This window comes from Armigeres subalbatus, chromosome 1 (assembly GCF_024139115.2).
Source record: "Armigeres subalbatus isolate Guangzhou_Male chromosome 1, GZ_Asu_2, whole genome shotgun sequence".
NCBI lineage: Eukaryota > Metazoa > Arthropoda > Insecta > Diptera > Culicidae > Armigeres > Armigeres subalbatus.
Genome location: NC_085139.1, coordinates 105103771 through 105131163, shown reverse-complemented (window position 1 = coordinate 105131163; position 27393 = coordinate 105103771). Strand labels below are relative to the sequence as shown.

General features: G+C 42.0%; 1 protein-coding gene across 2 annotated transcripts in view; it reads left to right on the top strand.

Annotated features, from left to right (window-relative positions):
• Positions 1–2472: 2472 nt before the first annotated feature.
• The window catches only part of LOC134204184 (uncharacterized), a 31349-nt gene continuing 6428 nt past the window's right edge, over positions 2473–27393 (top strand). Inside the window, exons 1-5 of one of the 2 annotated variants that reach the window (XM_062679011.1) lie at positions 2473–2753; positions 3103–3404; positions 3465–3581; positions 16785–18784; positions 18852–19090. In XM_062679011.1, the coding sequence (XP_062534995.1) occupies positions 3127–3404; positions 3465–3581; positions 16785–18784; positions 18852–19090 (2634 nt within the window). In that variant the 5' untranslated portion in view covers positions 2473–2753; positions 3103–3126. Of the gene's footprint in view, positions 2754–2961; positions 3405–3464; positions 3582–16784; positions 18785–18851; positions 19091–27393 lie in introns of both variants that reach the window. The other variant, XM_062679020.1, reaches the window with a different exon arrangement.

Genomic DNA, 27393 nt, shown 5'->3' with positions numbered 1-27393 from the left:
TTCGCGATGCAACGCGCATCATGCACGCGTGGATGTACTATTTTGCGCACCTGAGAGAGAAGCCAGCTCACTGACAGATCGTTTATTTACTATGTCTTCTTCTTCTTTATTTGTGTGGAAACCGTGGAAACTCAACAAATCAAAGTAACATTTCATAACGTCGGAATCAACATTTTTCACTCCAATATAAACTTGTTCGAATTAGCTGTTTTTAATGGTTATGAACTTCCTAATGAAGAACAAAACCGATTTCTCATAATACGGGATCATTCACATGGATAATTACGGGTACAATCCACTGTAGCAGATAAAAAAAAATTGATATAAAAACAAATTGTCAAATAAATAATTTTGGTTACGACCATTTGAAGTTGCATCGCTGTGTTTACTTTTCCGGTTCGCAGTGACTGGATCGCGGTGACATTAGGATGAACGTAAATAAAGCGAGCTGTCTTCTCTCTCTCAGTTGCGCACTAATCTGAATAAAGTTGCGACGCCTTAAAACTGCAGATATTTTAATTTTATTGAAAACAGGGGAGAAGGCGGAGCACTGAATCCCTACCCCAACATGTGCGACTTCTGGATTTGGTTCTAAACTGTAAACAACAGAGTTAAATCTCTACCACATTTTTGTTATGGCGAGGCAATTTTTATGCACACTTTTGTTTTCGATATTTCAACAAAATTAAACACTCAATCATGCAGCATTATAACGATGTGGTACCCGGATAAAAGTGTACCATAGGCTCAACAGTGTAAACAATTGAACTACCATTCTCTCTACGGTATACAATAGGATATATTGTTTCTTGATGGTTGTCCATATTGTATCAACACCGTGGATATAATACGTCAACATAGTTCTCTAATGTAACAATACTTACAATTGTTTTAAGAACATTTAGTGCATACATTTTAATTATTGATAACATCTGAAAATGGTCTGCCGTACTTTTGCGAAGCAAACAACCTTTATATACCATAGCCGAATTTTCCTAATGTCGTCGAATAGGAACTTGCTTTTTCCGTACTCGATGAGGACATCCAGCAGCCTTCACTGTTAGCTTCAAACTCCAACGAGGAGCACAGTTTGCATTCTAGCTTTGCTCTAAAAAAATATCTTACCCGCACCTGAACTTACTCTGAGCAAAGCCATTCTATAAAATGCACTGGAGAGATGAAATAACATCGCCAAAAGAACAGCATTAGATATAAGTCACTAAATTATATAATTTGGTGTTTCCAGTTGTAAAATCGAAGAGGAACTCACTCCATGAGGAACTGGCAGAAACTCGTTTTGATAGACAATATTTAAACTGCAAACAATAACAGTAGTAAAAACGAGCAAAGGTTATTTTAAATACATGGTCAGTATAAATTATAATCTATGCTTCGTATTAATCGAGTAAATGTCAAAAAAGTATAAATTGTAATATATCAACGTTTTTCTTTATTTCTGAGTGTATGAAAAAATCTCAGATTTTGTATAGTTACGATACTTAACAACCCGTACGTTCTAATGCGAAAACTTCATTTACAATTTAATGAATGGTTCATAACAATACATTCTAATGTATTTCTATTATTTCATCTACAATAAAATCTATTGTAAACTTATTGTGTTGTATAGTGATGTTACAATAAATTATATTGTTTTTCTATCATATTTTTTATTCGGGTATGCTTGAGATACCTGCCAAGATTTTTTCATGTACAGGTTATCCGACTTCTTCAGTAGATGGGAATAACCAGCGCGGGGGGGAAACATACATTTTCAGTGCAAAACGTAAACAAACGAGCATAAATTCCATACAAAAATCCAAGATGGCTGAGTTGGGGATATTGACAAGTTGGATAACCTGTACATAAAAAAATCTTGATACCTGCTTGATTATAGGGACTCGAAAAAGAATTTATTTGCAGTAACTAACCGAATATAAAAATGTTCGCATTAACGATTGCGCCGTAACACCGGTTCTAAGCTTCGATGCAGAGTACACGACCTTTGTTCGCCAGTGACAGGCGTATGAGGCACTTGATTGAAAACGAATTTCCGATTTGCTACCATACACGGAATACTGCATGTAGTCTGGATGGTAAATTAATAGGACATTTTCAAACGTCTTGCTAGATTTTTCTAATCACCTTGGCAGATTTGACAGCTATTTTGTCGTTTCTTTTTGTGCTCTTTCTTTGATTATGTTGTTGTTGCAATGGTGGCGTCCATAAAGCGATCTACATTTTATCATACTTTATTATTTTCTAATGAGAGAAACTCAGTCAAAACCAGTGAATAGGTATCTATTAAATATAATTTTTAATATGAATCATTTTAGTATATCAAATTCTACAATAAAAAAAACTAGGTACATGTAGAATATTCCAGTTTTGTAGGTGTTCGAAAATTGATTGAAATCCGGCACAGATTTATTATTACGTTGTTTCATGCCGACCACCTAAATATTGACATTCGCCTTCGTGGTCGCAGTGTCCCCCTGATGCAGCCAAGTTGCTTTCGCGTTTGTCGTTCTTCTTCCTCAGTTTGTAAATTTGGATGTGCGTCGCTCCCGTTCCCTGGGAAAGTTGAAAAAATCCATAGTTTCATATTCAATTTTTATTGGAAAATCGTGATCTTTGCAACGTTTCGTGTGAAGAAGCAGACCGTTTTCTAGTACAGTGAAAAGTGGTATATACAACGTAATGGGTGGTCACAAAAATTGATTAACTCGACGACGCGTACGACTTTTTCTGTAGTAAGTAAACAATATTTTCCATTATTTTAGAAAAAAGTGACTGAAGTTTGATGATTTTTAGTACGCCCATACGTAATACTAAATATTGCCAATTTATCTAGAGTATAGACTTAGTTTTCTCTTGTCCTCAGCTTCTTTTCCAATCTTGCTCATCCCAAATCCATTCTCAACGGGAGACTCACTTTTCCTTTTCTTCCCCTTGTTCAAGAATCCGCTTGATCCCAACGAGGAAACCGGTTTTTCCTTAATCGATCTTGCAGTTCGCATTTTAGTCGCGATCATGATAAAATAGCTCACCGAATAGCATTTTCTTCCCGGGATCTACTGACCACGGTAAGCTTGATTGCAGATACGCCCACATCGGGAAGGAATCATGGCATCACTCCCGGATTGGGATTCGCTGGATTCCGAGTTGGCTGGATGTGGTAATGGTGTCGACAGAAAGCGTTTCCGACCAGCAGTGAGCCGGTTTGTCCATGCTGGCAATTCGGTTCGATGTGAAAATGTCCTGCTCAAGGTGCTCAATCGGGAACACAGCGGATATTTCAATACGGGATTGAACAAACGGGCGCACCAGGAAGCGTTCCGAGAAGTCCCTTCTCATCTAAGTTTCTGCTTGAAGGAAATTGTTCCGTATTGCTATCTGCAGGGGTAATAATATTTATGAATTTGATTACGTATACATTTATTATAAATTTATGTTCTTTTCAGGCATGTATTTATGGGACTTTCAGCATGTGGCCAGTTTCTACTTAGCTATAAAGCTTCCTACGATTACGAAGAGGTCATCACAAATGAGTACAACTTTTCATCCAATTATAGATATGAGTGAGTAAATATTGAAAATGTTAGTCACCCCCCAAATTTCCATAATTTTGAAACGATTCCATCGACTATGGCTCCAATCAACGCCACAGTGTGCAAATTCGAGCCAAAAAACGGACGCAATTCAACCACGGTATGTACATATCTGGAGATTACATTGAAAAAATCACAAAAATCCAAAGAATCTGATGATGCCGACCCCTTTGCCGTTAGAATACTGGAAGTGTCCTATTTGGTCCGATTTCCCCTACAAATAGAGGATTTTGTTAATGCGTATGTTCCCATCAATCGAAAATACAGGGAAAACCTTGACTTGTGTAATGGAAATATCATAATAGGCCTCCCATATATTGTTGAGCACGGATAAGTGTCTCATTTTGTCTAATACCCCCTATAAAATGCTTCAGATGATACACATTTAAGATTCGAGGAGATCATCAAATGAGTTACTGTCAGTTATGGAAATCAGGACGATGAAATAGTGTCGGACAATTCACTGGAAAAATGTTTAGTGTCTGTTTTTGTCTGATGCCCCCTATAATTTGAAAATATTTTCAAAAGTATAACATCAAATCAATTTTCATTTTAGGAAAATGTACTAAGATCCTTGAAGACTATTGTAGGCATACCAAAAGGCTATCTTGACTAAGGTGTTTGGATTAGACCTGCTGCTTCGCTTCCCTAGCATCATGATTATTTTTAGTTTTGCTGCTGCTTTGCCGCGAATGTCCTCGATGTGCCTCCTGTGGGTCAGGCTCCTGTCGACGGTGTACCGCAGGTATCGATGTGTGTTGTTCAAGTCCACATTATCTAGTCCCATCTTGATCCTAATTTTGCTAATATCCTTCCCCGTGAAGGCAACTGCGGCGCTTTTTGAAACGTTAGTTTTGAGTTCCAGTTCCTCAAGCCCGGCTTTGAGCTGTATTAGGTAGCTGTTGGCTTTTCTTCCTGCATCCTCTGGGCTACTTCCTGTCACTACCGCGGCAAAATCATCAGCGAACTGGACTAGTTCGCATTCTTCTTGTTCGATCTGATGCAGACTGCTAGTGTAGAAATTGAATAGTATCGGCGACAGAGGACATCCCTGAGGAAGACCTTCATTAACCTCTCTGTGAGCGTCCCCTTCGTTTGTCTTAAGAACGATTTGCCGGTAGCTGAGATAGGTGTGAAGCCATGAGATGAGTTTGTTAGGGATGTTAGGGATGTTTAGAGTTTTCAGAGTGTTGAGCAACTTTTGGAGATTCACACAATCGAAAGCTTGCGAGAGATCACGGAATACGACTATGGTGCATTTTTGTTCTAGCTGAGCGTCCTTCACTTTGTTGATAACGTAATTAACACAGCTGTGGGCTGAACAGTGTTTCCGAAAGCCAAACGATAGAAGCGGGTGCTGGTTCCCAATTTCTGCTATTTCGTGCAATCTGCTGTTAATAACCGAGTTGATTAGCTTCAGATTCACGTTCATGAGAGCAATGGGGCGACTAGATCCGGGGTTAAGTGGGTCGCCCTTGTTTTTTGGGATTGGCTTTATTTGGGTGACTCTCCACCTTTCCGGAATATTTTCGGTGACGAATACATCATTGAGCATTTCGCATATTTTTATCTGCATGTCTAGTCTGAGATTTTTTAGGATGCCGTACGACATCCCATCTTCTCCCGGAGCGGAATAAGCCTTCCTCTTCCTTAGGGCTCCAAGGATTTCCTCAACCTGGAGTGCCATTTCGTAGCCTTTCCATTCGGTGAGGGTGTCTGTGTGGGGTTTCTATACCGATTTCATCTTGTTATCGTAGTAGTGTGCAAGGAACCGCTGGGCGGCTTGCTGTGTGATTTCTGGTTTCCGGCTCACTGGTTGCTTTAGCGCTGTGTCTATGCCCTTTATGATATTCCACAGCTGTCTAGTGGGGGTTTCCTTATCAACTGCCTCGGAGAGTTCCTGACAGTAAGCTCGTTTTGCTTTCCATATGAGCCTCTTCAGATTGGCCCGTGCTTTTTGCAGCTTGAGTAGATTGTCTTGGAGCGATTGTAATCTCGTAGCATTTCTTTTGTGTGTACGCCGCGTTGATTTTCTGGGACCACCAGCGCTTCAGGAAATTTCCGTTTTTATCTTCAACGATGAAGCTGGCTTTTTCCTCACTTTCTTCGAAAATCGCCTGCATTTCTTCTGGATTGTAGTTGTATCGGGGCTGCAATTGGTTGATCAGTTCTGCTGCTCTGGCTTTGTTCACAATTTTGATTTTTCCTGGTACCACCGGGATTTCGCTTCCGATATTAATGATGATCGATAATTGATTGCTGCCAAATTCCTGGGGGATAACTTCCCAGCGAGATTTTGTTGCTATTCCGGGCGTTCCTAAGGTGAGATCGATCACCCTGCTATTCCTGCTGACCGTAGACATGCACGTGGGTGTGCCATCGTTCAGCAGTATGAATTTAGAGGGTTCCAAGATGCTATTGAGCGTATTTCCTTTGAGGCAGTTGATCGAGCCTGGATCCCAGCTCTAGTGGTGACTTTTCGCCTTCGACGATAATTTCGCCTTCCATCAGTTCCAGAGTCTCGAAGAACTCCTGCATTTTCCTTCTGGTTTCTCCGATTGGGGTTTGTCCGGGAGGAATGTAGACCGAAATCCGTTTGAGCGGGGAGAAGCCTCTTGTTATCTTGATTCCGATCGCCTCGATCGGTAGGAGGTCCTCAAACTCGATTGTTTCAAAGTCTAGTGTTTCGTGCACAAGAATCCCCACTCCGCCGAATCCCTGATTGCGCCCTGATTGCGCTAATCTGTAGTGTACCAGACGAAATGTTTCCTTTTTCTTGAGCCAGATTTCCTGCAGCAATGCCACCCCTATCGCGTTTTCCATGAGAAAATTACTGAGCTCTTCGCGTGTTTCGACGGGGCGAAGGCTTTGGACATTGTGCTGCAAGATTTTGAGCTGCTTACACTCCACTTTGCTGGTATGTGTTGGTTCTGGGGGTTTCTTCGTGCGATTGGTCTTCGATGATCATTTGAATATCCTGACTAATTTCGATGAGTAGTTGGTTCCTGTTCAGCTCGGAATTTGCAAGATGTACCCTTTGGACAATCTTCTGCTGCAATTCGCATACGGCTCTTAGCCAGCGCATGGGGCGTGTCTCCTCGAAAAACTTGTGCTGCAGCCATGCAATGAAGTGCTCGAAATCGGTTGATTTGAATGGATTCTCGTAGCATCTCGAACATGCGATCGGAGGTTCTACACGTTGTTCGCCAGAGGTTTCCATGGGTGGGGCTGGTCCGGACCGTTCGTGGCTTGTCTCACGTGAGCATGAATTGTTTTGTTGACGCCGAGTTCTCAGGCCTTCGAAGGATCTGTTCATCTGTCCGTTTCTGGAATTGGCCTGTGGTAGGCTTGGAAATGTGTCGTCTTCGTTTTCCAGGTTTCCCAGGAGGTTGAAACGGTTTGTTCGCATTGTTTCTCGGATCTTCATGTGCCTTTGTCTCTCCGGACATTCGGGATCATTTGCTCCGTGCTTAAGCTTGCAATTTGGACACTTCGCGTCCGTCTTGCAGTCTGAGGAGGGATGTTTGCTTCCGCAAGTTGCGCATCTTGATTGGGCGGTGCAGAACTTTGCTCCGTGTCCGAATCTCTAGCAGTTCTTACATTGACGAATAGGAAAGATGTACAGTTCCGGTCTGAAATTGCATCCAAAGATCTTCACCCATTTTGGGACTTGTGGTCCGTCGACGGTAACTTTGATGTTCGCCGTGTCCTGGAGTTCTCCGTTCCTGTCGTGGCGTTTAATGCTTTGTACCTGTGTTACTGGATGTTCCGCCTCTATGTTGAGCTTAATCTCAGCTTCCTCGAAACTGATAGGCACTCCTTTGATGAAGGTGATGGTGGTATTCTTGTTTTTGGGTACATACACTCTCAGGTTTGCGTCCACGAGCTTTATGCGTCTCAGCTCCGTTTCCGCTCCAGTGTCGATCTTGTACCTAAACTTCCCCAGCTTGGTAATTTCGGTGAAGTTGTAGAAGCCCTTTTCTCTTAAAAACTTCCCCACAAATATCGGGTGGTTTGGAAAGTTTCCCTCTGTGTCGATCATCTCCAAAACAACTGTGGTTGGCTCTTCCTGTTCGGTGTTGGTTGGCTGGTCGTTCGTGTGATTCCCCGATGTGTTCGGACCGCTAGCTTGTCCGTGTTCCTTGCTTTTCGCTTGCCTGGTGACCCGACCGACAGTCTTCCTACTATCGACGATTCTTTTAGGCCTACCAGCGACTTCCGCCCAAGTAACATTTTAAGTTTTATAACGCTCTTGAAGACCATAACTTACTCTAGAAGAGTGTTATAAAACCAATATAAAACCAAAATGTTACTAGGGCGTACTCCTTTCAGGCATGTTTTTAATTTCCGGGTACTTTTGTTTGTTTTCGTATTGATCCAAGGTGTGCGATACGCGCACTACCGTAAAAGTAGAACTCCGGAAATCATTCACTCGCACACGGTTATATTCGCGCCGACGCGGCCTTGGGCGCACGACTACTATCGTCCCGAATCCGACGTTGAGGTTTGTTAACCTGTTACAGCGCTGCGACTGCTGTTTGCACGGCTCGCAAAAATGGCGGAGATTTTTTCCTTCTACCACCTGTCGTTCAACCGCGACAAGACCGTTCCTGATTTAATGGAACGTACACACGGTCAAGCAGTTTGACCAACATTGACTCCACCTCTCGTTTGTTCCAACATCCATCAAGTTTTACCAATAGCGGCACGAACAATCAATTTATTCGACCAACAATATCACACATGAACGACCGGAGCGCTAACTTGAGCATCAACCATCAAAAAATATATGGGGGTTTGTGCAACTTCACTACAAATGCTCAAACATGTTCGGCGATCCTTGACTCCACCCCCGACAACTCAAACCAAAATCAAACCGTTTTAATTTTTTCCAACCGAGCCGCCAACTGTCAAATGGTTGTTCGAACAACTTCACACACGTTCCAACAAAGCATCAACCGAAGCGTTTTCTTGGGGGTGGAGTCAATGTTCGTCGAACTGCTTGACTGGTGTGTACGTAGCATAACGCGCTCAGTTGCTCAAACCAATTTTTCAGCAAGCCGATCGCGACGACACGGCCTCGGACACAATTAGGATCGTTTTGAACGAGGTTTTGAACCACTTGCACCAATATTTCACTAGAAAAATCAAAAATTAACACTCCCGAAAAAACGTGTGCTCTTTGCCGTATATCAAACACTCGATCCGAGCTGCTACCTTCGCCGCAACACACAACAATCCACTGATTTGTGACCCCGCGACGACAGTAGATGTTGTCTAGCGATAAGCGAATCAATCGTTTTCATAAATTTATTCCAAGATAAATTACAAAATTCCTGTGGAAATTTCAAAATAACAGTTTGCGTTACGTTCTAGTCTAAGTAATAGATATTAAGGCCTTACTTTTAGTGATTCGCTACCACAATCAATTCCAACAACAACTTCCAATAAACGCTCGCAAGTATTCAATCGTATACTTCTGGATAGGAATAAATATACTTTATGGTCTATCGTTTTAATAGGTAAGTTTTTGCATGTAGTTACCTTTGTAATAATTAGAATTAGGTTCACAATAACAGGCTCAAAGGGAGCTTTTTAGTGGCACTACCTATATGGATTAAACTTAAATTTATAATTTGCATGTTAATCTAGTTTTCCAGAAAAAATTCAATCTTTAATCACTAGTACCTTTGTTTATAACTCCTAGTATTAAGTTTTAACTATTTAGATAAGGTAGTAGATAAGTTGTTTCACAAATTTGAAGACAATCGTAATTTCAGCAATAATTTCTCAATCTCTTCTGTTTACGTTTTCCGATTCGTTGTCCCTGCATCGATTGACCTTTACACGGACATTCGTCGTAATGACAATCCCTCGACGGAGCTTAGGTGCGGTCAATTCTAATGCGTCTTGGTGGGGCTGTAGGGGCTTGATGGATCTCTTGACGTGGCGGGATTTACAGTAGATGTGAATGAAACAATTGCAAGAATATCTGACATCGACGGCATAATTGAATCTAATAATGTGCTTGATAGACCAAAAGAAGTGAAATCGATAATTGAAGAAATGAATCAATCGAAGGAATCGGTGAAACAGAGACGTTATTGACATGTAAAATCCGAGACTTCATTCCATGACAAGCCTTCAAGCTAACCAGATGTTTTAATCATAGCTCTTCAATAAACCTCGCTACTTTGTTCGGTTGAAGACCATCTGTTCCATTCTTTGTCAATCCATACCAAGATGAATACACAGCTAGGTGTTCCAATCTGCCAAATTCACGATTCAGCCATCTTGGATTTTAGTATGGGAGAGCCAGTCGGTTTGTTTATGTTTTGCACCGAAAATGAATTTTTCACCCCCGCCTTCTTCTCGTCCATAAATTGGGTAGATTGAAACACCTAGCTGTGCATTCATCTTGGGAGAGCCAGTCGGTTTGTTTATGTTTTGCACCGAAAATGAATTTTTCACCCCCGCCTTCTTCTCGTCCATAAATTGGGTAGATTGAAACACCTAGCTGTGCATTCATCTTGATCCATACGAGAACCTCCTTTAGGTTATGAGCTCGTCAATGAAAGAAGGATCTGGTATCCCACAGCTGACTGGACCAAATTATGAAAATTTGAAGTTCCGAGTCAAGCTTTATCTGGATGCGGCGGAGGTCTCTTCAGTGTTGAACACGGGGATGACATGCTACGCCATCTTTGTCACATCTTTTCTGAGTCACCAATACGAGTGCACTGCGAATGCAACACAAACAACTTCCAGGGTGAAAATGATATAAAACGAACGAAGGCATAAACAGTGTCTTACGCAAGTAGCATTCTAAAGAATTGAGCAAATAAGTTGAACATTCTTAAGTTTAAAGCATGGAATCGAGTCTAAAATAGTTTTAATTTATAGTTCGTTCATTTTTTCTCTATTTTCTCATGATTGTATCATGTTGCATTATTGAGTGAAATGGGCGTTTTGCATCATATTCTCCTGTAAAAACGTAAACATTCGAAATTCGCGCACATACTATTGCAAAATAAATCAGTATTGGGGTGATTTGACACTGGGGGATAAATTTATCACCCAAAAAAGCACGAACAGGCGAACCTGTCAAAATCCATAGTGAAAAAATTGGGTGTCGTTCCCCTGGTGTTGAAGGAAGAAATTCCGGCTGTTACTGATGAAGCTAGGCCAAATTGGGATAAGCTGGACAGAAAGGCAAAATCGCTGTTGGTGGGATTCATTTCGGACGAATGTTTAGAAGTAGTCCGTGAGAAAGAATCAGCTTGGAGCATGTGGAAGGCCCTAGAAGAAACATTCGCCAAACGTTCTGTGACCAGTCAAGAAAGCAGCTTGCAAGATTGATTGCGAATGAAGGAGGGACCATCTATGCGTAGCCATTTCGTGGTGTTCGATGACATAGTCCGGCAACTGAAGTCTGCAGGTGCCACGCTGGAAGAAAATGACTTAGTTTCGCAGCTATTTCTAACAGATAACAGATTTCTACCAGATAGCTATGATCCTTTGGTAACAGCGCTCGAGGACCTGGACGAAAAGATCTTGACCCTGGAAACAGTGAAGCAGCGGCTGCTAGCTGAGGAGTCGAAGAGAGTTGATCGTCAAGATTATGCAAGCGATGATAAAGGAACAGCTTTCATTGGAGGAAAGAAAAATGAAAGGAAGAAGTCAACACGCGAGTTTACTGGTAGATGCCACCGGTGTAAGAAGTCAGGGCATATGAAGAAGGACTGCCCATGGAACAAATCGGATGCAAAGGCTCATTCTGTTTTTGAAAATCGAAAGGCAGTTGCTTTCATGGGAAGATCCGGAGCGAAGGCACCTAGTGGCGGAAGCATTGTGTGGACTCAGGATGTAGTGACCACCTCGTTAATAAAGAAAATTATCTGAAGTCATCACAAAATCTGAAGAATCCGTTCGTGGTCGAAGTCGCAAAAGAAGGTGTATCTTTGATCGGCAAATCAGTCGGAGAGCTGACAGGATTGTCAAACAAGAATGTTGAATTCCGTATGAAGGACGTAATATTCATTCCAGAGCTGAGGGAAAATTTGCTTTCGGTCAAGAAACTTTCTCAAGCTGGAATTGATATCCTGTTCACTGGCCGAGGAGGAATCGAGCGAGCGGAATTCAAGCTTAATGATGAAGTCATTGGTGTGGCTTACTTAAAAGGTAACTTGTATCAATTAGATCTGGAAGTAGCCTATGTTGGTCAAGCTAACATCAGCACGATGGATGCAAGCTGGTTGTGGCATCGTCGATTGGGACATGCAAGTCAACAAGCGATGGAAAATATTGTCAAGCATGAAATGGCTACCGGTTTCATAGATACAGTATGTCGTATTGGATTATGTGATACGTGTGTGATGGGGAAGCAGTGTCGTGAACCGTTCGATGGCACCCGAAAGAAAGCCACGCGTCCATTAGAGCGTATACATTCTGACGTGTGTGGGCCGATTGATCCACCGGCCTGGGACGGATCCAGATTTTTTGTTTCGCTCATTGATGATTGGACGCATTTTGCAATTATCTATCTTCTATCCTATCAAGCGTAAGTGTGAAGTCTTTCATTGTTCCAAACAATATGAAGCAATGGCTACCACCCACTGGCAAACTGACAGTTAATCAAGAACGGGAGTATTTCTCTAATGAGCAAAAACAGTATTATCAGGACAGAGGCATTCAAGTTCAATCGACAGTGGCATACTCTCCGCAGCAGAATGTCGTTGCTGAGCGATTCAACAGAACCCTGGTTAAAAAAGTTAGATCAATGCTTATTTATTCCAAGATGCCAAAGCGAATGTGGTCAGAAGCGGCCTTGGCGGCGACGTATATCCTCAATCGGTCTCCAACAAGTGCACTAGACCGAAACATTACCCCAGTAGAGCAGTGGACAAATACTAAGCCAGACCTCAGCAAACTTAGAATTTTCGGATGCAAGGCCATGGCTTGGATCCCTAACCAGCTACGAAAGAAATTGGATCCAAAGAGCCAATCGCTATCCCTTGTGGGATAGATCGTCAAAGAAGATTGTCGTAGCAAGAGATGTGAAATTTGATGAACAAAATTTTCCATATGCTAGTGATGATGTTGATAGACAACCGTTAATAATTCCCTTAGTCTATGAGCCAGAGGGGGAACAATTAAGTACCATAGCTGAACCCCAAAATATAGAAAATACAACCAGACAAGATTCAAATATTGAATCTGAAGATGATGAAATTTATGAAGAAATACTTGATGAACCAAACCCTGGCGCGCTCCCTTCGCATGAAAGACGTGAAGACTGTTTAGAGTCAACCACGAGGCGCAGCGAACGGGAGCGCAAGCTCCCAGGTAAGCTATTAGATTTTTTCACTGGATACAGTGTATCCGCTGCTGCTGATTATTCCAAACCTACAGATTCGCCATCTACGTAGGGTATGATGGGGTAAGATGGGTCGCCTAAAGCGAACCCTGAATATCTCAAAACAGAAACATTTTAATTCAACTTTTCAACAATAATCTGTAAGCCAGGAGTATGAAATAACAAAAATTCCACTTTTTATTCCATTTCGAGTTATTAAAGTAGAAGTCTATTTTTCTGTCAATCAAAAAATGGCGGGGTAAGATGGGTCAAACAGCGGGGCAAGATGGGTCACCTTTAAATACTGCAATTAATATTGCTTTTATTCCCTATATTGAATTACACACAGATAGATAGCTTTATATTGCCAATGATTATATTGAATAAAAAATTATTTTTAAGCCTTGGATGAGGAATTGGCTCTATATTTAAAAATGTCTGCAAATTCTTATGAAAACAAGCCGTCTAAGTATTGATTAATTATTTTAGAGCGTCTTAGGGGAAATGCTACAAGGTTAAAAGACTATTATTCTTCCATTTACTTCCACTATTCACTTTTTATGTATCAACAAACAGATACGTATTTCGTTTCCTACTTGGAAACTTCTTCAGTGTTTGTTATCGACTGTCGATAACAAACACTGAAGAAGTTTCCAAGTAGGAAACGAAATACGTATCTGTTTGTTGATACATAAAAAGTGAATAATGGAAGTAAATGGAAGAATAATAGTCTTTCAACCTCGTCTAAGTAATGCTTTCTTAAAGACAAAAAATAGACATTTTCAATAAACAAATTAACATTATTATGTCAAAAGTAACCTTAAAATGATTAAACCATCAATGGAAAATATGTTTTGAATACGAACTATGCCCTTCAGTATGTGCTGACCTATCTTGCCCCATTTGTAAGTTCATGTTAGAATGTCTAATTTTCGATCAAATTTATTTATTTCGACGCAGTTAGTATAACATCACCTACATTACTTACAATACGTTCACTATGTTACTAAAAACGTTTAAATTTTACATTGCTCGACGAGATTACACGTTTTATAGAAAGTGTGTTTCGCATAAGAAACAATGCTGAAAAATATTTTACCTTGCCATACTCTACCAAAATAAAATTTTATCATCAAATCGAATGATAATAAAGTAGAACCAAATTATTCCTCCTACAAAGTCATAATCTTCACATTAAAATGTACACGATGCTCAAAAACGGCCCTGACCCATCTTACCCCGTGACCCATCTTGCCCCGCCTAACCCTACAACGAGATTCATCAACGTGACGACAGAGATGCTTGGATGGTAGCTATTGGTGACGAATATAGATAGTAGAATCTATAGATGAGCGAAAGCATGGCTGAGTCGATTTTTTTGCCCGTGCACACGCGCATATGACGTCACAGCCCTTAACGTTTCCATTGAAATAGTGACGTCATGCTCGTTTGGAGACACGTTTGACAGTTCGTTTGGAGACAGAGGATTTATCTTCGCTCATCTATATATTCCACTATCTATAGTGACGAACTACAGTCTATGGAAGTTAACAAGGTATGGAAAATCGTTCCGTGTCCGACTGGTATGAAACTATTGCAATCAAAATGGATTTTTTGCATAAAAGAAGATGCCGATGGTAATGTTCTTCGGCATAAGGCAAGACTGGTCGTGAAGGGATTTCTACAGAAACCAGGTATTGACTACCATGAGACGTACGCGCCGGTTGCTAAACTAACGACAATCCGGGTCGTACTGGCTGTGGCTTTGCAGAAGGGATACATTATTCACCAAATGGATGTCAAAACGGCTTTTCTACACGGAGAACTCAAAGAAGACATCTTTATGACGATTCCTGATGGTATAAATGCAGCTCCTGGAATGGTATGCAAACTTGAAAAATCACTATACGGATTGAAGCAAAGCCCGCGATGCTGGAATGAGAGGCTCAATGAAGTACTACTGAAGCTTGGTTTCAAGAGATCTTTTCATGATTATTGTGTGTACACCCGAATCAACGAGAGGGGGAATGATGTGATCTATGTAATTCTCTACGTTGATGATCTGTTAATCATTGGAGACAAAATCAAGACAATCGAGGATGTTAAACACAAGCTATCAACATATTTCAAAATGACTGATTGCGGTGAAGCTAAATATTTCCTTGGAATGAAAATTCTGTATGACCGAAAACAAGGAAGTTTGGACAAGACTCAAGTATTGGAAAAAATCTGAAGACATTTCGCATGGAAGATTGTAACCCGGCCAAAACTCCAATGGAGAAGGGGCTGCAGCTTTGCCAAGGGACGATGGAAGGAATTGAAGCACCGTACCGATAATTACTGGGCAGTTTGATGTACGTTATGATGGCTACACGGCCGGACATTTGTTTTCCAGTTGGATACCTAGGACGTTTTCAGCAGCAACCGTCTTCTTCACACTGGACCGCCCTGAAAAGGGTGGTACGTTACCTGAAAGGAACTGAAAAGACTTTTCTGAAGTTTACTCGCAATACTCAAAAGGAAGCAATAAAACGATATGCCGATGCTGATTGGGCAACTGATCAACAAGATCGAAAATCTGTGAGTGGTTACCTATTCCAGGTATTTGGCAACGTTGTTTCCTGGTCAGGCAAGAAGCAGACGACCGTAGCAACATCATCTAGTGAGGCTGAGTATGTGGCACTCGGTTCTGTAGTAGCAGAGGCGCTGTGGCTATCTGGACTTCTTAGAGATCTATGAATTCAAGACACTAAACCTGTAACAATATTTGAAGATAACCGCGGTTGCATTGGGATGGCCAAGAACCTGGAAAGCAAACGAGCAAAGCATAAAGACATAAAGCACCACTTCATACGAGACCATGTAGCTGCAGGAAATATCGAGGTGAAACCAATCGGGACGGATCTCCAACTTGCTGATATTTTCACCAAAGCACTAGAGGTCGGACGTTTTCGTAATCCATGTCAAATGATCGGAATCCACGATCGAGAGGGGGTGCAGAAATGAATCAATCGAAGGAATCGGTGAAACAGAGACGTTATTGACATGTAAAATCCGAGACCTCATTCCATGACAAGCCTTTAAGCTAACCAGATGTTTTAATCATAGCTCTTCAATAAACCTCGTTACTTTGCTCTGTTGAAGACCATCTGTTCCATTCTTTGTCAATCCATACTAGAACCTCCTTTAATAATCAGTGCCATGAAAACAAAAAAAGCGTATATAATTATACCTCCGTTACCTCCAATACATTTTTCAAACCAAAATCTTCCACATAATGTACATATTCACATTTGAGTTTTTAGAACATTGTAAAAAAAAAACAAAATAAGTTGTTAAAAATGATACACAACTTTGACTCATTCTACCCAACTGAAGAACTACACTGTGTCACTGACTGGAGTAGTAGCTATCGACGAGTGCATCAACAAAACAGCAAGGAGTTTTTGAAACTCCAGTCAGATGTCAGCAAATCCTCTCATCGAATCCCTCTATGCTCAGACACTGTGATATAAGTTTAAGTTAGAAAACTTTTTGCCTAATTTGTCCAATTACAATCGTAAATTTAAATGCTCGTTTTTCGAGACAGAAATTGTATTGTACTGTACGCAGCTTGAAAGGTGAACCAAATCTCTGCAATTGTAACTCTGCGTGTCCGTATCAGTGATTTAATAACATTCAATGAACCAACCAATAAGAATAATAATTGTTAATGTATTGAAAACCATCAAGTAACTGTTGATTAACAATTATTTTTTCCCTTATTCAAGTGCCCATTATACAAGCATCGATTTCAAAATTTTCTATATTTATTTCAGATTGTACTTCTGGATCTACCGGCCGCACTTCCTGTTGAGCAAGTATTTCCACGTGTGTTTGTTCGATGATCATGGCGTCGATGACATGAAAACCGTTTCGATTACCCAGTGGAAAACAGATCAACGGCTCCTAATTATTCATGGAGCTAGCGAAAAAGATGACCTGGATTCGTACGTTACCGTTGTTAGGGTGCCAAAATTGGGCTGCATGGACTGTAAACAGATGAGGATTGCCGATGAAGATGATGGAAATGGTGGAGAGGGCTCGCTTTGTATAAACTGCAACATGACGATTCATACCAAGTACCGTAACTCGGATTCTGGACCCAAGTTTAATCCACGGTACAATCTAAATTGTCCTGGGTACATCATAATGAGCGAGAACAGCTTCATTCACACTATTAATATCCAGCTGGACATGAGTCGGTGTCCCCAAAAACTATCATCCGGTGTGATCAGCAGCAAGTATATTGCCAAGTACCAACGCATGACTCCGGAAGTAGAAACTGAATCAGCCATTCCTGCTGAAGTTAAACTACCCATCCCGAAGGTAGAAACTCCTAAACCTTTCGCTGAAGGCAGTTTTCCTGTGCCAAACATCCCAACTCCCTCACAATCCTTGAGCATAGCCGATCAAATCATTGCTGACTTTGCTGAGTATGAGACTGAAACCATCGAATCCAAGTGTTCCCAACCTTTGTATTCCTCGGTAACGCACCGTTCAAGTAGTAGATTGTCTTCCGGTTCGTCTTCTTCGTCGAGGTCCCACTCAACGACGCTCGCACAGTGTCCGGAGAATTTTGACGAGCTGGTCATTACCTGTGATAATCGAGGCACAGCCGCTGCTCTACCTTCCCCGCGCAGCTCCATAATGACACGTGGAGCCGCGGCTCGTCTATCGGAAGCACTCTCACCAACTTCCAACATTCGACTGATGAACCATCGTAACAACACCAACATAGAGCTAAGACTTGCATCCGTTATTAGTACGGCCACCCGTATATCGCAACCGGAGACTCACAAATCCTACGTTACTCGAGTTGAGCTGTCGGTTGATTCCCCTGGTGGTCCGTCCTCATCCGGTGTTGGCCCTCGTATCGGCGCTGCCAGCTTAAGCAAGACTCAAATTCCGCTAGAATCTAGCGGAGCTCCTTCAAGTTCCTCATCGTCCTCCACATCGAGTGGGCGAACACCGCTACGAAGACGTTCGTATCTCTCTACCGGTGGCAGATCAATAGATCCAAACGTTCCTAATCAACCCGACAGCAGTTGTATTGCCGAAAATGACGTCGCGTCCAAGGCATACGAATTCTCCGAAGACAACGAACGCTGCGAAAAGATCAGCATCTTTCGCAAGCGCCGCCTAGCTGACAAAAAGTATGAATTCTCCGAAGACAGTAGTCACGGAGACAGCGTCATCGTTCCGTTCAACGGGCTTCGCAATCAAATCCGCACACGGTCTTTTAGTCAAACGGTAATACGTAGTCCCTCGCACTCAGGCTACGAAATGACCACACATCTCCATCGAGCTTCCCCCAATCATGGTTTTCGATCGCCCTGCGGCTCTCCGGTCGGTAATCGATATCTGCGATCACCTCCCGGGATTCGGTCTCCTAATTACTACCGTCATCATTCCCCGGTCGGGACTCCGCGTTCAATTCAAAACCCCCCCTCTGCCGCCCAACTCATTAAGATGTCCAATTTTGATCCGAAAGATTACATCTATGCTGGCGGAGCTACAGCCTCCGAAGACATCCCCAAGTTCTTCATCGATGCTATTCAAAAGTTTAATGAAAAAAAGCTTCAGGCGGATGAGGGAAATAACGAGAATTTCAATTCGGATAATTTGCTCCCGCTGAAGACGGATCTGAACGGACTTGGCAGCACCGGTGCGACAGTGCAAGAGGCAAAGGCGGAAAAGAAACCCACGTGCACGAAGAAGATCGTCAAGATTTTCGTCGAAGAGGACGATGCCAACTCGGTGCTTACGACGGAAGAAGGTAACTCTTTTAATATCATTTATGGATTTTGTAATCGAAATTTGTTACCAATTTTCGAAATTTGCAGACGATTGCATCTCACCCGGCTATCATACGTCGCTTCCGATGGAGGTGCATGGCGCTTGCTATGCCAATATGCAGATTGTTTCGCAGGCTTCGTATCAAAAACTGAACTGTCCGGCGGTGATTGTGACGCAGAATTCCTTCGACATGGAAGCGTTTTCGTTCCACGTAGCCAATTATTTTTGCTCGAAGCACGACAAAAAGTACGGCATCCTGTTTGATTCGGCGTATGAGCTAACACATGTGAGTAGAGCGTCTTCTTTGTGGACCATGGTGATTTGATTTGGTCTACATTCTTGAAGAATCCGGTGGTTTAAAAATCACATCATTCCTCCATGGGCAGAATTTCTCCTTATTAGGGTGGTTTCTAGACCAACATTTAAAAAGGGGGTAACAGGCAAATTTTATTTCTTCTGAGTCTTCGTCTACATACATAGCTCTATATGTGCACGAAGAATCAGAAGGAATAAATTTTGGCTGTTACGTCCTTTTCAAATGTTGGTCTAGGTTTGATCACCGCGTGACTTTATCGATTTTGATTTACCTAAACTATAATTTTGATCATTGCTTTAATTTTGCCGCATTAACGACCAGTTAAGAATCGTTTGGGGGAAGCTTTTTTTTTCCTGTTCGGGTGTGCCACTGCGACCAGTTATTAGATCTATTGTAGCGTTACCCGTATCCTTAGTGTTTAAGTGCATGTCGAATTACTCCATTACTATTGATAAGCAATGCAGTATCGGTTTCGATACAGTTGTTGTTTTGTTTTCTCAAGAGCACCATGACAAGGTCCCGCTATTTAGACCCTTCACAGAGAGCAATCCCATTGAAGGCGCGCCCCTTATCAATAGGAAATCAATCCTGTCTTGAGAAAACAGAACAGTAATACTGTTTTGGCCATGCATCGGAGCCCTAGCCACATCCTTGTCTTGCTTCTAGAATATCACCAGTAAAACTCTTAAAACCCGGGATTTAGCTCTGTCTACAAGACCATTTCAAGCAAGAGAATTTGTTCAGCAATAAGAACTTCCGTGTGTTCCTCTCACTACCATTGTTCACCAGTTCAAGAAGAGTTAGTACGTATTTAAACCCCTAACTCGATTTTTCCAGCAGTCAGTTCAGCCTAGGGACGGGTACCGAGGTTTTTAACTAATTGCTTGAAAAGTTGTTTCCACTGCATACAGTTTAGCCTCAAACCAGAGGAATTCGAGTCTTTCAACTGTCTGCAAGGTAACATTAATTATGTTTTATTTCTGAGACTGCTGTTGGTAGCGGGGACTAAATACGATGAATCCTTAATTACCACAACTTATTGCACTAGCTAGGAAAATGGATTAAGCTAGGGCTTTGTTTGGTAGATCTTACACCGCAACACACTACGTCAAAGTGATCTACCGTGTTGGGGGAAGCTTATATGATATACTTCCGTTTGGCACGAGGCCATTTGGCATAATGCCATTTGACATAACGATTAACGAGTTGGACGCCTAAGGGCCATTTGCCATAATTGTTGCAGAATAGTGTCAAATGAAGTAGGCCGTTTGATATAATCATTTGGCATAATGCCCACAACAAAAAAGGGAAGCATATGAATCCTTCTTTTAAAGTACATATGTACACATTTTGGATTTGGGGGTATACTGTGTTAGGCATAGGAACGTTAGGCATAAGGAAGTTAAGGCCCTTACGCAATACAGCGGAACGGCGACGGAAACGACAAATTTGACAGCTAGCCCATATATTTTCTGTCAAATTTTCCGTTTCCGTCGCCGTTTCGCTTAATTGCGTTTGGGGCTTTAGGCAGAAAATGAACAGTCAGAAAAAACAGACCATCTCATAAATAAGGCTATGCCTAACGTCGCGGACCCATTTGATTGTGGGGAGTATACAACGAAATAGGCTATGCGTTACCATAACAATGCGGGCAGCAGGGGCAATGCCCAAGGGCTTGACGATCCCTTCCCAGGCCATCTGCGATTTGTTGGGCTTGCCTAGGGTGTGGTGGGGTTTGACAGTGGGCCCTGTTAAATTCCTATAAAAAGCTGCATGTATCCGCACGTAGGCCCCACCAAAGCGCAAGCCCAAGTCTTGGTGTTGGGTGGAACGCTAAACATCCCTGACACGACGGCCCTCCGACGAGACAGGAGGTTTGCGCAGGCCCAATAAACCGCCTGGAAAACCAATAATTACGAACAAAATAAGAGATAATGCGACTCGATATAATCGGCAAAGACCTAAAGACCTGCACATCGTATCGAATGACAACGGCCAACGATGCATAAACTTCGCAGCCTCCCGCGGAATGGTAGTCCGAAGCACCTTCTTTCCCCGCAAAAATATCCACAAGGCCACATGGAGATCACCTAACCAAGTAACGAAAAACCAAATCGACCACGTTCTAATCGACGGTAAATTCTTTCCGACATCACGGACGTCCGCACTTACCGCAGTGCGAATATTGAATCCGACCACTACCTCGTTTCAGTATGCCTGCGCTCAAAACTCTCCACGGTGTACAACACGCGTCGAAGTCGGATGCCGCGACTTAACATTGGGCGGCTTCAAGACGTTAGACTAGCCCAAGAATACGCGCAGCAGCTGGAAGTGGCACTCCCAACGGAAGAGCAGCTAGGCGCAGCGTCTTGAAGATGGCTGGAGAGATATTCGATCCGCCATTGGTAGCACCGCAACCGCTGCACTTGGCACGGTGCCCCCGGATCAGAGAAACGACTGGTATAACGGCGAATGTGAGCAGTTAGTGGAAGAGAAGAATGCAGCATGGGCGAGATTGCTGCAACACCGCATGAGGGCGAACGAGGCACGATATAAACGGGCGCGGAACAGACAAAACTCGATTTTCCGGAGGAAAAAGCGCCAGCAGGAAGATCGAGACCGTGAAAAGACGGAGCAACTGCACCGCGCTAATAACACACGAAAGTTCTATTAGAAGTTTAACGGTTCACGTAAGGGCCACGTGCAACAGCCTGATATGTGTAAGGACATAACGGGACCCGAGCGTGAGGTGATCCAAAGGTGGCGGCAGCACTACGAAGAACAGCTGAATGGCGATGTGGCATACGAAGATGGCGGTATGGCGATGGACCTGGGAGAGTGCGCATAGGACATAATTTTACCGGCTCCGGACCTCCAGGAAATCCAGGAGGATATTGGCCGGTTGAAGAACAACAAAGCCCCTGGGGTTGACCAACTACCAGGAGAGCTATTTAAACACGGTGGTGAAGCACTGGCTAGAGCGCTGCACTGGGTCATTACTAAGATTTGGGAGGAGGAAGTTTTGCCGCAGGAGTGGATGGAAGGTGTCGTGTGTCCCATCTACAAAAAGGGCGATAAGCTAGATTGTAGCAACTACCGCGCAATCACATTGCTGAACGCCGCCTACAAGGTACTTTCCCAAATTTTATGCCGTCGACTAGCGCCAATTGCAAGGGAGTTCGTGGGGCAGTACCAGGCGGGTTTTATGGGCGAACGCTCCACCACGGACCAGGTGTTCGTTATTCGCCAAGTACCGCAGAAATGCCGCGAATACAACGTATCCACACATCATCTATTCATCGACTTCAAAGCCGCATATGATACAATCGATCGGGATCAGCTATGGCAGCTAATGCACGAACACGGATTTCCGGATAAACTGATACGGTTGATCAAAGCGACGATGGATCGGGTGATGTGCGTAGTTCGAGTTTCAGGGGCATTCTCGAGTCCCTTCGAAACCCGCAGAGGCAAGGTGATAGTCTTTCGTGTCTGCTATTCAACATCGCTTTGGAAGGGGTAATACGAAGAGCAGGGATTAACACGAGTGGTACAATTTTCAATAAGTCCATCCAGCTATTTGGCTTCGCCGACGACATAGATATTATGGCACGTAACTTTGAGAAGATGGAGGAAGCCTACATCAGACTGAAGAGGGAAGCTAAGCGGATCGGACTAGTCATCAACACGTCGAAGACGAAGTACATGATAGGAAGAGGTTCAAGAGAAGACAATGTGAGCCACCCACCGCGAGTTGACATCGGTGGTGACGAAATCAAGGTGGTAGAAGAATTTGTGTACTTGGGCTTCCTAAGCTAGAGGACAGTTGTTGTTGCGAAGCGATCTGACTTTTGTAAGCAATGTTATAAAGAAAACAAAAATGCTCATTATTGATATTGATGTTATTCTTTTTCGTGTTAAATGGAATTTCCCACGATTCAGTATTTCCTTAATAACTTTTCTTGCAAGCATCAAATCATTTCGCAACAAAGACGACCTATTTCCTCGTTAAATTATATATGTTGCCAATGTACTCATACATTTTTAGAGCGTAACGAGAAGCGCTGGGGAACGGTTTTCCACAAAAGTGACTGTTTTCATAGTAATTTTCATACAAACTTCAAACTGGGCGTGCTCAGTCTAGTTACATCCAAATTAGCTAAAAATTTAAGAGGATAATAAAACAACAAATGTCATCGTTTAAGCATAGAGGAGCGAAAAAGTCAAAATTTGAATCACTCTAGTGCACATGGCGGACGGTACGTGGAGGAGGCGAATGAACCACGAGTTGCATCAGCTGTTGGGAGAACCATCCATCGTTCACACCGCGAAAATCGGACGACTGCGATGGGCCGGGCACGTAGCCAGAATGTCAGACAATAACCCGGTTAAAATGGTTCTCGACAACGATCCGACGGGCACAAGAAGGCGAAGTGCGCAGCGGGCAAGGTGGATCGATCAGGTGGAAGATGACCCTCCGTAGACTGCGTGGTTGGCGACGTGTAGCCATGGACCGAGCCGAATGGAGAAGACTCTTGTATACCGCACAGGCCACTTCGGCCTTAGTCTGAATAAATAATAAATTCTTTTTTAAATCAAACGGTTGCTCGAGATAAGGCGAAATAAGTAAAGTGACCTTTCTTTTAAATCACGCGTTTGTTCGGTGCAATGCGAAAGGGGAGATCATTCCTTCTTTTATATTACGCGATTGCTCGGGATAATAAAAAAGAGTTGATGATGCCTTCTTTTAAAGCACACGTTTACTTGATGTAATGCAAAAGGGTAGATCATTCCTTCTTTTAATATTCGCGATTGCTCAGGATAATGCAAAAGAGTTGATGATGCCTTCTTTTAAAGTCCACATTTGCTCGGTGCAATGCAAAAAGGGAGGTCATTCCTTCTTTAATATTACGCGATTGCTCGAAAGTCTATAGAGATGAGTGACGTTTAGCGCTCGCACACTGATGTGCAATTCGGCATGTGTAAATACATGTTTGTTTTCCTTCTGCTCATAACCTCAAAATTGATCGAGTCATCACAATGATTGAAAAGGAGTCAAATAATATATGGAAATATACTCATTTTAACCCAAGCTTTGCTAAGTAGCACCATGTAGGATTGTTTGTTTTCCTTTTATCACCACTCACACATTCGGACATGAGAATCTCAATGTTGAAGTCCAACTTTAAATTGTGCAAAGAATATGATTTTTAAAAATAAGATCATTTTCATTGGGTTATGCCAAACGAACATTATGCCAAATAAACATTATTCCAAACGACTTTATGCCAAACGGGGTAGCCCCCAGCTGGGGGTGTCAATTAGTACTACGAATAATTTGATCAGATGCAATGCTCTGTTAATGGTGCCCTTTTTCTTTGAAAGCTAGCACTACAAAAATATGGAATGGGATGGACAAGTTGTTCATAACAGGTACAGCAAAACTTAACATGGACGCCCTGTTACGATTGGTTTTATTTTGTTTGAATAGTTGGAAATATTCGATCGAGTCAGTATCGTTTGTGCTATATTATGTATGTTTTATTTGTTGATTCTGTGTCTGGACCCAAGAGGAAAGCCTGAAAGTAGGCAATAAAATGTTTAATTGTGATTTGTCCCAAGTTCGTTCCAGACACAGACATCGAATCGTTGATGCCAAATGGCATTAATTGATTCGGGGTGCCCAAATAGGATAAGACTGCTACACAAAAGGTCAGCTATAAAAACAGCAAACTAATAGCTGTAGACAAAATGCGCAATACGCAATGAAAATGTATTTGTGGGATTTGACCAATGAACCGAAATCTTATATGAAACCTCGTCATATCCTGTAATGGGCATAACCTAGCCGTGTCTCACGAGGCACCAAGATAGAACGTGCATTATTTTAATTTGTTTATTGTTTCATGTTTGTAGAAAATAAATTTGTTACACTGGCGCCCAACGTGGGGCAAGTATCGATTTGATTGTGTGTGTGTGTGATTCATCTGATTTTTCGTGAGAATCATTTGTACACGGAACCGCGAAACAACTCACTTTACGGTTCCTTTCACTCAAATCCGCCCTTGCGTGGAAGAAGCCAAAAATAAGTAAAATGCGAAAAAATCCGGTGAGTCCTTTGCCTTTACTCCCGTGTTGAATTTTCACCCACTATGAACTTTCACCAACTCAAATTTATGTTTTTTTCACTCACTCGAGACTATGGTGAAAACAACTCAAATTTGACTTCTTCCACGGAACAACACACGTTGGGTCGATGCAGCTCTCTTTGTTTATAATATCATTCATGAGAGGGAGTGAGAGAGAGAGAACTACCTAATATTGGGTTAAAAATTTGAACTTCGTACTCAAAGATGAGGTCTTTAAACTTTGTTTAGGTTCTTTATTTTTTCTGTGTAATCCATTTCCATGTAGGATCAACCGAGTTTGTTATTGTAGCAAAGAATCTAATTATAGGACAATTTGCCAAGACTCGTTGACGTTCAAACAACTTTTGGTAGGAAACGCTACCGTTATTGAGGTTTAGAATAGATTTAGTTTTTTGAGATTTGTGGCCTAGGTTAAGTATCTAGTCTGCTAGTCCTCTAGTCAGATTTTTCGTCACTAGCTGACTTAAGATTTTTTCATGAATCGGCTCTCCGATTCATGTAAAAATCTGTGCTGTTGGATAAGGTTGTGTTAGGGTTGGTTTTATTTTGTTGGAATAGTTGTAAATATTCGATCGAGTCTGTATCGTTTGTGCTATATTGGCGAATAAAAGTTGCATGAAGAAGAAGTAGTCGAAGGATGATATTTGAAATATATTGCACTGGGAAGCATACGGGAAGTTTTTTAAAACTCTTCTCAAAAACTCTAGGAGTAATTTAATTTAAAACGGTTAGCAGTACAGGGTTGGACTTTCCTTCTTCTGAATAATAAACGCATTTTTTCGATTTCAAATTCTATTTTGTGATATCACTATGCTTCTAGAATTTTTTAGAAGAGTTTTAAAAACTTCTTCGTATGGTTTCCGGTGGAGATTTTTTCGATTATCATCTTTCCGCTTCTTCTTCTTTATACAACATCAAAGTGCCAATTGTATCTGTTTTATTTTCTCTCTTGTCATAAGACGAGTTTGTACAATCCCATTGAATTCCACCACTTAATTGTATCTTGACAGATACGTATTTCGACCCCAACAGTAAGGCCGTCTTCAGTGTCTCAAGTGAAGACATTCCACTAAAAAGCTCAAAATAATTTTCTTAACAATCTGTTTTATTTGTTGATTCTGTGTCTGGACTCAATAAGAAAGCCTGAAAGTAGGCAATAAAATGGTTAGAAGTGGTTTTTCCCAAGTTCGTTCCAGACATAGACATCGAATCGTTGATGCCAAATGGCATTAATTGATTCGAGGTGCCCAAATAGGATAAGACTGCTACACAAAAGGTCAGCTATAAAAACAGCAAACTGTTTGCTGTAGATAAAATGCGCAATACGCAATAAAAATGTATTCGCGGGATTTGACCGATGGACCGAAATCTCATATGAAACCTCGTCATATCCCGTAATGGGCATCACCTAGCCGTCTCTCATGGCACCAAGAGAGAACGTGCATTATTTTAATTTGTTATTAGTTTCTTGTTGATTGCGTACCTTTATGTTTGTATAAAATAAAACTTGTTACACTGGCGCCCAACGTGGGGCCTGTTACAGCCCTTATTCGCATTAACTACTCAGGGAATAGAAGATCGAGAAGAATCATCGTTGCGAACTAAAGCGGTAACCGGATACCTGGGACTCCCCCAATATCCGCGGCAACAGCAGCAAACGATGCCCTGTGCGTATTTAGTTTTGAAACTTATATGATGGATCGAAAATATAGTAAAAACCCAGATTAATCCACCTAGCGGCGATGATGCCTTTCTCGTGCATCGTAAAATGTACTGAAAAAATCACATAGGAAAGGTCAAAAAAGCACTTTAGGGGGATAGATCGCATATTTTCTATCATTTTGCATGTTTTTGCATTAATTACTATGCATTTCCACCATTTTTGAAAATTTTTTTTTTTCGATTTTGAAATTTTTTTTCCAAGGGGGGACCCTTGGGAAAAACAATGATTTTTCAATAATTCCGAAATGCAATGTCCGATCAGGCCAATTTTCAATAGCAAACAATGGGACCGCATTCCCCGTCGAATGCAACTTGTTGCGAGTAAATCGGGTAATGCTAAGTTCCAAAAAGTGTGTCTACAAATTTTGTACACATACACACATACACACACACACACATACA